The following is a 12,526-nucleotide window of genomic DNA, read 5'->3' as shown; positions in this document are numbered from 1 at the left end:
TCAAAATATATTTTTTATCTCTATTTATTAAGTTTTGAAACTCCTTAACACAATTTAGAAGTGCAGTTTAGTGGTCAAAGGAATTCAAAATATACGTAAGGTCATGAGTTCAATTCCGACTAAATACAAAAAAAAAAAAATTTGAACCCTCCTTTGTGGAGATCCTGCCTCCGCCGCCAATTACGACGGCGGGGAATTACTTTAGAGATTCGAACTAAATTAGTGGTGGTTATATATACAGTTGGGTGTCCACTATTTCAATTGGCTGTTGTGGTAGCCATAAGTTTATTTCTGGTTTGTTCTATATGGATTTGGACTTTATAGGAACATGTTTGACCAATATATTCGAATTGTATTGAAGCAAAGGTAACGTTATCTCACTATAACTCGCACATTTGAGCCATAAAAGTAGTCACTAATATTTTTATTAAGATATACTGTACATCACACCTCTTGGGGTACGATCATGGGCGGGTGCGTGCATGCTTGACCAAGCAGGGTCACGCGACACTGCTTCGTTGGATTTTTTTATTAAATATATGTGTACTACTAGGAGAAAACAAATAAGTTGAAGAAAATGGCACTAGTTGACATAAATTATCTCTTGGTGTGGTGGTTATGTGCTTGATGCTCTAATATGTAGAGGTTCGAACCTCAACTAGCACATTTATTTACAGATATTTGAGAGTCTGTTCTGTATGGTTAAAAATTGTGATGAAGTAGAATTGAACCCAGAACCTTTTCTAACTTGAAAATCAACAAAACAAACAAACTAATAATATTTCTTGTCTAGAAGTATGATAATTGAAGTTATTATTCTCGTACTTCTAAATTTCGACACCATTTATAAAAATTACTGCGTATGCCCTTGGGTATGACCCTTTCCCGGACCCTGCATGAATGCGGGATACCTTGTACGTGGAGCTATCTTTTTTTTTCCTTTTTTTTTTTAATTCAGCAAATATTTTTATTAATTGTGATATATAATATGTTAGAATATTTGTAAGAATGTAAAATCATATTCTTAATGATATACTTAAAAGTTTAAAGGTAAATTTTATTTAAATATAAAAAGATGTTAGTTTTTAAGAATTTACTAAAAACAAAAGAGTAATTGAAAAATTTGCAAAAAATATGAAGAAGTTCAAGAATCTTAGCAATATATGTGAGTTATAATACATCATGAGTTTAATTTATACTAGACTTATGATACGCGCGTTGCTCGTGGACACTATCTCAATGGATAAAAGAATTCTAAAAAGTCGTATAGATATTATATTGAAATATTGTGTCTAAGCTATAAAATAAAAGTTTATTTTTCTAAAAATGATAAATGTTGATTTTATGTAATTAACTCAATAAAAGAAGAAACTGCCCCATAAAAGTTCTCAATAATTTGTCAATATGTTCAGTCAAAAAGTTGTTCAAATTTATAATTTCATTTTCTTGTTAAGCTTGATACTTGAATTTTAAAATAATTGGAATTGATTGATATTATTATGTCTGTGATTGCTAGATATGTGTTTTTATCCCAAATATGATTTAATAACAAAAATTTAGTTGATATTAAAATTTTAAATATAAGAAAAATAATTCAACATATTTTATTATTTAAAAGAAATACTCGTAAACCTTGAAAAAGTACTCCTAAAAGTATATTAAATGAAATAAGAAAATAAGGACTACTAAACCAAACTTTTATAACGAAAATAAAATTGTCCTAAACCTAATATTAAAAAAAATATTCGTGAATTCTTGAAATTCAATACCTTAAATCTAAATAAAGTTTATATGAAGTATTCTAATTAAATAACATGATTTCTTAGATCAAAATCCTAAACGTTAGAAAAATTACTCCAGTGATTATTCTAAATATTAAGGAAATAATTAAATGACTATTTCTAAATTTAGGAAACTAACTTAAATTACTATTTTGTCCAATATAAAAGCTAATTCTAAAGGGTAAAATGACGAACGCTTGCGCGTGAATGCCATATCGATGAATATGAACTATTAAAATATTACATAAATATTCTATTAGAAATTATGTTTGAGTGATAAGATAAAAATTATAGAAAAAATATAAGTTCTTGAAAATAGGAATTGTTGAACCTATCTAGCTAACAAAATAAATAGAGAAACTATACCTCATATAAGCCTCAATCATGTCAGTCAATATATTCAACTTAAAAATCCTTACAAATTTTAGAATATCATTACTTCAATTTCACAAGTTATACTTCATTTTTAGTTTTAGCAAGAACACATTAACTCTTGGATATTTAAGTTATTCCATAAAATTTTATTTCAAAAGTTACATATTCTTAAGTTTATTACAAAAAACACAAATAAAGTCAACTAACCGACAAAAGATGCTTTTTTTTTCTCGTTGAGAAAATATAAATTGTGCTATTACTCTAATCAATAAGAAAAAATATAGTAATTATTTTCAGTAAATTAGTAAAGAACTACGCGTCTATCTTGTAATAAAATTTTATGCAATTCACGGGTTCTAAAAAGACTACGTTAATACTATTCTAAAAGCAGCAAGAATATAAAATTCATGTTAAAATTAAATTAGGTTTAGTTCTACATGTTAGACAAATAATTGTCCTTTATAGATTATTAAACATATAAAAATTAGACAAATAATTGACATATAAGCAACTTTTTATCAATATTGTATGTTTTTAAAAAATATTACCCATTAAGATAGCGTACACGCGCAACGCGCGTATCATAAGACTAGTTATGTAGACATATAAAGAATATATGTCTTTATGTTAGTACTAATTGTCCTTGAACATAATATTATAATTGTTAAAACAAAAGTCGAATAAAATTTGTACACTCGAATAATTACTGCCGTACTACAATAGAGCTAATCTTGAGAAAAAATTTCCAAGATTGAGTGCCAAAGTAAATAAATTTAGGATTTTTTAGTTCTTACTTATTTCAAATAAGGAAGGATTTAGTATGGCAAATTTTAATTGATTTCAAAGTTCTAAATATTAGAAAAATATTTTGTTCAAATATATTGAATTATAGTTCAAGTATGGAACAATTTAATAAGCAAAATTTGAATAGATTTTAAAGTCCTAACATTAGGAAAGTAAATTAAATTACCCAATGTAAAATAGATTTTTAAAGGGTAAAAAGGGCGAACGGCATTTCGCTAAGGACCTTCATGCTTTTAATATAGTACTAGTATCTATCAACGTGCGTTGCACGTTAATAATGACACGTGATGATTTAAATATTTATTTATATGAAGGAACAATAAAATTTATTTAATTAAAGAAATTTTATGTATAATAATACAATAATCATCTAAATGATAATCAAACGGTTCATTAATATCCAATATATCTCTAGAACTCCGAGCATTTTTTTCGGTCGTTTGACACTTAGCCATAAGTGTTTCATCCCATATTATCAATTTTGCTTTCCTTATAAATTTAGCATCATTGCTCTGCTTTGATATATTTGTGATGGTTATTTAAGTTGTTTGAAGAGGTATATCAAATCTAAAGTGGGTGGTCTCACAGTAAAATAGTTGTTGGCACACCACTTGCAATTATTGCTAACAGCTTCGTGCCTCTTAATATGATATTTGCAAGTAACGCATGACATAGAAATATTATTTCGATTCCGCCGGAGGCATCTACAAAGAATAGTCTAGTTATAGAAATATTATTTCGATTCCGTTCACTACGCTCCCTTCAAGATTTACTCGATGTTCAGTACATTTGTTGTATCGGTATTAGTTATTACTTGGTTTGTCTTTTGCCTATCTTCGATTTCACATGTCATGTTACCATTCGACCATTTGTTATAAATCAATTTTACCCCATACTTTAATGATTATATGTCAAATGCATACTCGCTTATTACATGCTGAAAGTCCATTTTTAACTTTGGTATATAAAGTAATTTCCGGAGTTCTTCATTTTCTTAAACTTTAAATAAAGTTGGTGTCCCTTCATTCAACGCTTAGTTAATTTGACTTCTAAAAATTGAATTACGTGTATTACATAATCATGAATCATGTGGGGTAACTTTTCTTTTCTAGCTTGATTCCTTGCTTGAATTTTGAGATGTTATAATTTTAATGGATTTTTCTCATAAATTTATCTGCGCGAAAAGTTATGGGTTCAAATGCAGGGGCGGTATATAAGTTACGGGTTCTGCCGAACCTAGTAACTTTGATTCAAATTCTATATTGATCCTAAGAAATTTATTGAATATATATAAATTATTAATTTAGAATTCAGTAACTTAAAATAATTATTATGCCAAACTCATATACTTCAAATTCTGATGCGACTCCATTCAAATGATCCCGGCGCCTCTGTATCTGCCCCTGACCTCGGCCTAATTAAGTCCTTTCCCTTTTCTTCCTTCCGTACTGTTTTCAGCTTTGATCATTACTATGACATTCTACCAATTAGAATTCAAGATAACAATAATTCCTATGTCCTCTTCATTTGGACAAGAGGGATTGTATTCTCCATTTTCAATCAGGAGGTTGTGAGTTTGAGTCTCCTCAAGAGCAAGGTGAAAAATTCTTGGAGGGAACGATGTCGGGAATCTATTTGAAAATAGTCACTCTATCCAAATAGGAGGTCTATGATTCGAAACGTACTTGCATATCGATCGAATCCGTCGCATGAAGATTATTTAGAGATTTATCCTTCTCTATAATTTGCGAGCTATTATACAGGAGCGTGATTTAATACGTGGGTACCCGAAGGATAGCGACTCCCTTGTTAACAAAAAAGGACGAAGAATGCATTTACCATTTCAATACCTCTGAGATCTTCTTTCTCATGCTCCAATCAGAAACCAATATTTTCTTGGGCCCCAAACGTCATCCGACCATCCACGAGGCCCAACACCACACACCCCCTTTAAATTTCAGAGTATCCCAACACCACGCCCACATGGGAGAGCGTTCTCTTCAGTCGCTGGGTGACTCCATACCCAACATCATTCTCCTCCTTCTCTAGCCGTGGAATCAGCATACTTGAATCGAGATAGGCCGTCTATATCATATTTTTTGGGGCGTGGCTCTTCTCGTCTTGTGTAAACTTTAGATGCTTCGTGCACCTACCTATCTTTTTCTATATGAAATTTTATTACTACTTATTTTCGTGATACAACAAATCAAAACTTTTGTGTCTTTCTTACCATCTTCACATTCTTGAATAGTCATTCCTTTTGAGTCGTCTACATATTGTTGTTCACAACAGTTTGCTACAGAGAACCATTCTTTTGTTCACTTGAACATAATCTGGATTTATTTAATTCTTAGCATGAATGCTTGGTGACGTAAACTAAGAGTTCACCAAATTGCATAGAGAATCTGGTTTTCTATCAGTTTCCACAGAACACACAACAGTAAGTAAATAATACAATAATATTTACATGAAAAAATTTCAGCTTACTGAATTATAAACCATGACCTACACTCGTAGGATTTCAACCTCGCTAACTGAGCAACTTTAGATTACAACCTATTGTAACCTCGAAATTAACTTCTAAAACTATATTGCAAACCTCTTTGTAATAACTCTATTACAAAGCTAACCACTTTGACTAACTCTAGTCAACACAAACACAAGGTTTATGATTTACAAAGTGCCCTATGAAATGTTTCTAAATAAGTTGAGTAGGAGTTACAAATGCCTAGGAGTTACAAATGCCACTTTGTTATGTTGTTTTGTTCTTCAATTCCTTGGAGTGAATGAAGGCGGTTGCACACTTGAGAGTAAAATATGTTTTAGGTTTTGCAAGTGTGTGTAATCCCTTTCCTCATGTTGGTAATATATAAGTGAGGTCATCAAAGATGATACAAAGGAGTGTTCGGTACACAACATGCTTCAACAGTGCAACAACTTTAACAATTATAAGAGTTAATTTGTACTTTGACCGGAGGAACTGATATTCACCTGTTCCCTTTGTTATTCCCTTAACTGATTTTATTGAAACTTGTGCCAGATATTTGACTTGTTGTTTTGAGCATAGAAAGGTTTTGTATCAGGTTCTCTATGTGGTGCTCATATGAAGTTTGTTAAATTATCTAACACAAAAAGACACATAACTTATCACTCACTAAGCTACCTACGGATTTAAACTCACCGTGAAATCTTAGCTCCACCTCTGATCCGTAGGGACAGACAGAATTTAAACTTTACGGATTCAGACTCATAGCTTCTATACTAAATATGTCTATACCTTTGGGTCAAATAAGTAGCTTCTTTCAACAAGATGAAGTTATTCTCACGACAAACCAGGGAGCGTGTGTTAGTTAAGTTCAGTAAATTCGAACAAAAGCCACGCGTCTAATTACTAGAACATCCCATCAAAAGTACTCAAACATTGTTTATATCAATGTAAATACGTGTCCCTCTTTTTTCCTAAGTGCTTTATATGTGTCCAACTTCTGATTGGTTTTTACGTACAACACCAATAACTACATCCTTCGTTCGATACGCTGCTTTAATCTTAGGCCCCACCTTGATCATCTTCGTCACTACTGTTTCAACTTTGCCCTAAAACAAACATGAGTTGTGTAACTATGATAATTGGCTCAAAATATTGTCATATCTCACTCTATCAATCTAAAAATAACTCTTCAACAGCGCTCTGCAACAGCCATGGATGTTGAGAATAGTGGGCCCTCCTATGGATGCCACGTTGGACCACAAGATAGGATGATAATGAACCGGATAATGTTAAGATTCCGGCCGATTGCACCGAAACCGGTCGCCGACGGTTCAGGTCCGGGTTCTAAACCGGAGAATGAAAAGGCAGAACCGGTTAGCAGACGAAGAGGGAAGAGAAAGTACGTTAGAGTTAAGAAAAATAGGAAGTGTAAGAATAGTGCAGAGAAAGAAGAAAGAAAAGATGGATCTGATAATAATGGATCTATTGTAACCCTTCAGTTACTTCCGGAGAGTAGCAGCAGTGTTACAAACCCGACAGATAACGTTTCTTTTCAAAAAGAAATCTCTTTCTCTGAGCTAGATCAACCCCAATGGATGAGTTTTCATGAATATGATAATAATGGTATATCCGCCTTCAGTTCAACGGATCGGTTAGATCTGAAGGTAGTGTTAAATTGTGTGATCGTCTCGTCTAAAAGTTTAATTATATGTTACAGATATCACACTTTATTGCTTAATTATATAATTTATGTCTCGACACACCTCCTTACATGTTCTGATTTTCTTTCGTGGGTCAAACATATATATTTTCTTGTTGTTTGGGTTTTGTTGAGATTCGAACCTATATATGACCTATGATTGCACTAATATATATTAGCGTAAGGATGATTTTCACTAAGAGGATTCAAAATATATAAAAAAGTAAATACAAAAAAGCAAGAGAATTCATTATCTAATATATATATATACACACATTAAACATAATTCTGACCTTGTATAACATTGTAATTTCCGGCGAAGGGGGTACAGATGAACCTCTTTGCGCCCCAAGCTCCCCCTCTGCTGATATATATCATGTTGAATTTTTTGGTTTATTTAATCAAAAAGTTTAAGTTGTTAGCGAAACACATTTTTATTCACTTAATTAATTATAAAATTATGTCTCAACAGGTGACAACGCAGACACCAAGAATGGTAGAGTCTTGGGTGATGGTGGATAGAATAACAAACATATTTGTGGATAGTGAAGGCTTAGGAAGTACGGACATGGAGAAAATGAAGAATCTGGAGACGGACACGTATCCAGGGCTCGTGTCGGATAGCTCAGATAGGGTGCGGTGGGTGAATCCGGCGTACCGGAGAATGGTGAATCCTCTAGAAGACGGAGGAGTGACGGCGGAGATGGTGGTGAAGATGGTTGTGAAGGAGAAAATAAGAGAGGAAGAATTACCTGCAGCTTTTGCATGCATTGTGAGGTTAGTGTATACATGGAAGAATAAGAAAAACTCACGAACAATGCCTTGTGATGTGTGGAAAATGGAGTTTGGAGGGTTTGCATGGAGGTTTGATTCTAATGCTGCACTTAGCTTGGGTCGTTAAAGGAACTAAACCCCTTCACCAAGCAAGAAAGAATACTACTCACAAGCCAACGCGCAGGTAACCTTATAGGGCTCGTTTGCTGCGAGGGATTAATCCCGAGATTAAATTTGAGATGAGTTTATTCTTTCTTTAGTTGGAATAAAATCGTGGTATAACTAATTCCGGAATTAGTTATCCCAAGATTGTAGCGTTTTTTTATCCATATGGGAGAGTGGAATAACTAGTTCCAGAATAACTAATTCCGGAATAATTAATCATAGGATGACTTGTTTTCCAATCAAACGACCCCATATAATAATAGTAATACTACTTTTCCCTTCTCATTAGGTGTCGGTACTTAGTTTGGGATTCCAACTAATTCAGATTGGTCCCACAGATAAGAGGGGTTGTTCTGATGGTAAGCAACCTCCACTTCCAACCAAGAGGTTGTGAGTTCGAGTCTACCCAAGAGCAAGGTGGGAAGTTTTTGGAGGGAAGGATGCCGATGGTCTATTTGGAAACAGCCTCTCTACCCTCCCCAGACCCCACTAAGTGGGATTATACTGTGTTGTTGTTGTTGTTTCAGATTGGTCCCACGTAAGGTATATTAGGGTAAGTATTCCGGAAAATTTTTATTCTCAAGGTTCGAACCAAAACTTCTGATTAAGCTCGAGAGTTCTTATCTTAGCTCAAGATGATGCACTTTCTTGTTCAAAGCTCTATCTATAAAAGTTAGGGGACATTATTGGAAATCAAGATTTGTGAAACTGAGAAAATGTTGCTTGATCAGCTGAATTTCTGTTAACCTCACTTCTTATACTCCATTTGAATTAAATTAAAGAGTAACAAAATATACTATCAAGTCTTAATTAAGTCATACACTCTTGATGTATAAATATGTTATGCTATTAATATAGTTTAGTTGATTACGACAAATTTATTTATTTACTCCTATATAATGTAAAATTTTCAAAGCTTCTTTTAAATACTCGTATGTATTGTTTTCTCAATTTCTTTCAAATCAAATTATTCCCAAACTTCAGAAAATTACGTTAAAATTCAATTTTTACAACCCTATATATCCTTCCTTTTACAATGAATATCTCTAATTGTTTGCCTTGTTCAACAGAAACAAATAGAACGTTACGTTGCTGATAACGTACCACTTCACTTAATTTCTATCTCATTACATCATGTTATTTTCAAATTCGTCGTCATTTAATTTTTTCCTAATTAGGAAAGATTTTCATACTTGTCTATTTTCAAAAAATATGTACCCCATAAGAAGAATATTTTCTTTTTGTTGTGAAAAGAATGCTCTAGCTAGCTCGGGTCTTTAAGAGTACTCAGTCTTTTTTTCTTAAGTTTTGGATATCCCGGACTCCTTAATTAATTTGTTCCATTTTATGCAACACTCTTTTCGTTTTAATTTGTTTAAAAAGGATGAAATTTTTTTATGTTTGGAAATTGTATAACTTTAAATTTCATCTTTACTCGTAATGGCATGATTTTATAGTCACAAAAATATTATCATATTTAAAACCATAATCTCTCATGGTAGTTTCGGTATATATATATATATATATATATATATATATATATATATATATATATATATATATATATATATATATATATATATATTTGTCGTTCTTTCTCATTATACACTCTGAACCTGTATGTATAATTAATGACAACTATATGTATATATTTGTCGTTCTTTCTCATGGTAGTTTTGGTATATATATACATATAATTATATATGTATCTATCTTGATTGATAGTGGCGAAGCCAGAAAATTCAATAAGGGTGTTCAAATTTGAACACCCTTTGCCAGGGGCTATGCATTGGTGTTGAACGTCTATTTTTAATCAATAACAAGTAATATTTTACCTTATACGTAATATAATTTTTCGGCAAAGGGTGGTCAATTCCCAACATAGCTTCGCCCTGATCGACAACTATGTTTTAGCCTTCTTGTGTTTGAAGCTGGTTCTTTTACCTCGCATCTCCAATCTCTTTTGCTTGAGAGGCTTCAAATTAAATTGTGAAAAATTTGAGCATCCAATTCAATGGATGAAGTAATATATAGAGTTTAATGGGTTAATTCTTATTATTTTCTTTTTTGCTCTTCTTTCATCTATTTTTGGAGAAGATAAAAATGAACAGAGAAATCAGCTGAAGAATAGATCTGAAGTTTAGGGAGCTATAGTAGGCTCAACAGGCTGAAGTATGGGCTTTGAGCCCGTGATCAAGCCAGGAATTTTATTAAAGAATGTCAAAATATAGAAAAACACAGTGAAAGAAATAAGGGAAGTCAATATAATTACTTAGTATATATACATAAAAAAAAAAATTGACCCAGTTAAACAGTACAATTTTCCGGTGAAGACACCCCTTAGCATACGGTGGCTAAGCCACTGCTTGGAGCAGAGAGAGTGAGTAGGCTACAATAATATTACTCCCTCCGTTCCAATTTATGTGAACCTGTTTGACTGAGCACGAAATTTAAAAAAAATGAAGACTTTTGAAATTTGTGGTCCTAAACAATTCAAAAAGGAATCCAGAGTATTTGTGTGGTTATAAAAACTTCTCAGGGTAGAATTGGAAGTTTAAAGTAAATTGGTTCCAAATTTAGAAATAGGTCATTCTTTTTTAAACGGACCAAAAAAAAAATAGATTCACATAAATTGAAACAGATGAAGCAGAGGTAGTGGCGATGGGCTGAGTAGAGTGGGAGAAAAATCCTCAGTAATTGAATGACAAAGAGAGATGTGATAGTAAAAACAGACTTATTAAGACTAGTAAAATGTGAAATAATCCAATCCAATTAATCCAAAATCTTAAGCTAATCAGTGAAGTAATTCATGACGATTTAAACATTTTGAAAATCATATACTATACATTCAACAAGGAACAAGTGTAATTCACATTATGTAGGCACCAATATTTTAGTCTATATCGATACCCTTATGTGATAACTCTCGTATACACTATAATTAAAATATTGCTATATAATATAATATAATATGATGTACTTATCCTTTATAAGTGTTTTTCTCACTATAACTAGCAATGCAAGAATGGATCTGTGGATCATTGAGCCATTCACATCTTAATAAATTAGAAGGAAAAAAAAATACTATACTATAGTCACAACTCACAATACGCAGTATCAGCGCCCGTAATATATTATTAGACTTCTCTCAGGAAATTGGTATGACGAAGGCTTTTATGTTGCTGCTTGTATAGATTTTGTAGCCCTTGGCTTGCATGATTATGGATCTTAGGCCACCAATTGGTGCTATAATCATCAATAATACTCCAAGAATAATGCAAATCTGTCATCAAAATTTCATTTTAGATTTTTATTTTAAGCTATAAAGGGAGGAATTTAAGTTATTTAAACCGTTTACTACAAAGAATTTTTATATTATCATGTCAACTTTAGTTGTTCTAGCAGGTAGCCTCTCTTATTTTCAAGATGGTGACCTGACAGTGTAATAAATTCTTTATACTGACGGTTTATATAACCTGAACTGAATAACGAAAGTCGTATGCAATTATCAGCAGAGTTAAGTTGTACCTATCCAATTAATAATCCAAGAGAGACAGAATTTCTTTGGTTTGCAGATTGCTAGCCACATGATGCAAGGGAGCTGAATATAATAGAAATTAAATAAAACCTAATGTTTAAAGCTTCAAGAAGAGAGAGGCTTTGAAAATTAATGCATTACAACATCCACAAAGCAAAAAATGAAAGAAAAAAAGAAAAGAAAAAGATTGAAAATCACTTACAAAATAGGTTGTAGGGGCAAAAGCAAATCCTCCAAAGAATCCAAGCAGCCCATTGAAGAAAGGGAAGGTAATACCAACAAACATTGTGAAAGCTGTAATAAAAGCAAAATGCATTACAATTTTAGTTCAAACCGAAAGCAAAATTGGCATAAGAAATATTTATAGTGTAGGGTAGGAATCAAACATCCCCTGGGAAGGCTTCACGACCTGGTGGTCGGCATAACAATAATGACATTTGTTGATATGCTATAGCTTATTTTTTAAGATCATCATAGATTATTAATGCGTATATTTTATTATTGCGGAAATATTCCCCCATGAAACGGGTGTGTTGGAGATATTTGGACGGGTTATAGGAATTAAGAAATTCAAAAATAGCCAGGTTTATAAGTGGTCATTCAAAAATAGCCACAATTTCAAAAGTAATTGAAATTTAGCCACTTTTCATGTAAAGATAAATCTTAACGAAAACACTGTTCAAAATTCGGAAAATACTCCAACATAATATACTGAAATTCCAGCATAATATACTGGAACTTTAGTATATTATGCTGGAACTTTCCGTGTTGCAGCAAAATAGTGGTTATTTTTCAATGACTTTGCAGATGCTGGCTATTTTTGAATGACCACTCCGAAAACTGGCTAGCCCGTGCTATTTTTACTGAAATTGATCGAATCAATAAATTAGTTCGCTCATAAC

General features: G+C 32.3%; 1 protein-coding gene across 2 annotated transcripts; it reads left to right on the top strand.

The window, feature by feature from the left end:
* Nucleotides 1-6,495: 6,495 nt before the first annotated feature.
* Nucleotides 6,496-8,741, top strand: LOC104239354 (uncharacterized). 2 transcript variants are annotated; one of them, XR_714109.2, is made up of 3 exons: nt 6,496-7,112; nt 7,620-8,105; nt 8,425-8,741. XR_714109.2 is itself a non-coding variant. In XM_009793973.2 (2 exons), the coding sequence occupies exons 1-2, from the start codon at nt 6,660-6,662 to the stop codon at nt 8,046-8,048; spliced, it is 882 nt and encodes a 293-aa protein (XP_009792275.1). In that variant the 5' UTR covers nt 6,496-6,659; the 3' UTR covers nt 8,049-8,741. The 2 variants fall into 2 exon arrangements, 1 of the variants encoding a protein (XP_009792275.1); XM_009793973.2 differs by having other exon boundaries at nt 7,620-8,741.
* The last annotated feature ends 3,785 nt before the right edge of the window (nt 8,742-12,526 follow it).

Source organism: Nicotiana sylvestris, chromosome 9, assembly GCF_000393655.2.
Source record: "Nicotiana sylvestris chromosome 9, ASM39365v2, whole genome shotgun sequence".
Taxonomy (NCBI): Eukaryota; Viridiplantae; Streptophyta; class Magnoliopsida; order Solanales; family Solanaceae; genus Nicotiana; species Nicotiana sylvestris.
This window is presented reverse-complemented; position numbering and strand designations above follow the sequence as displayed.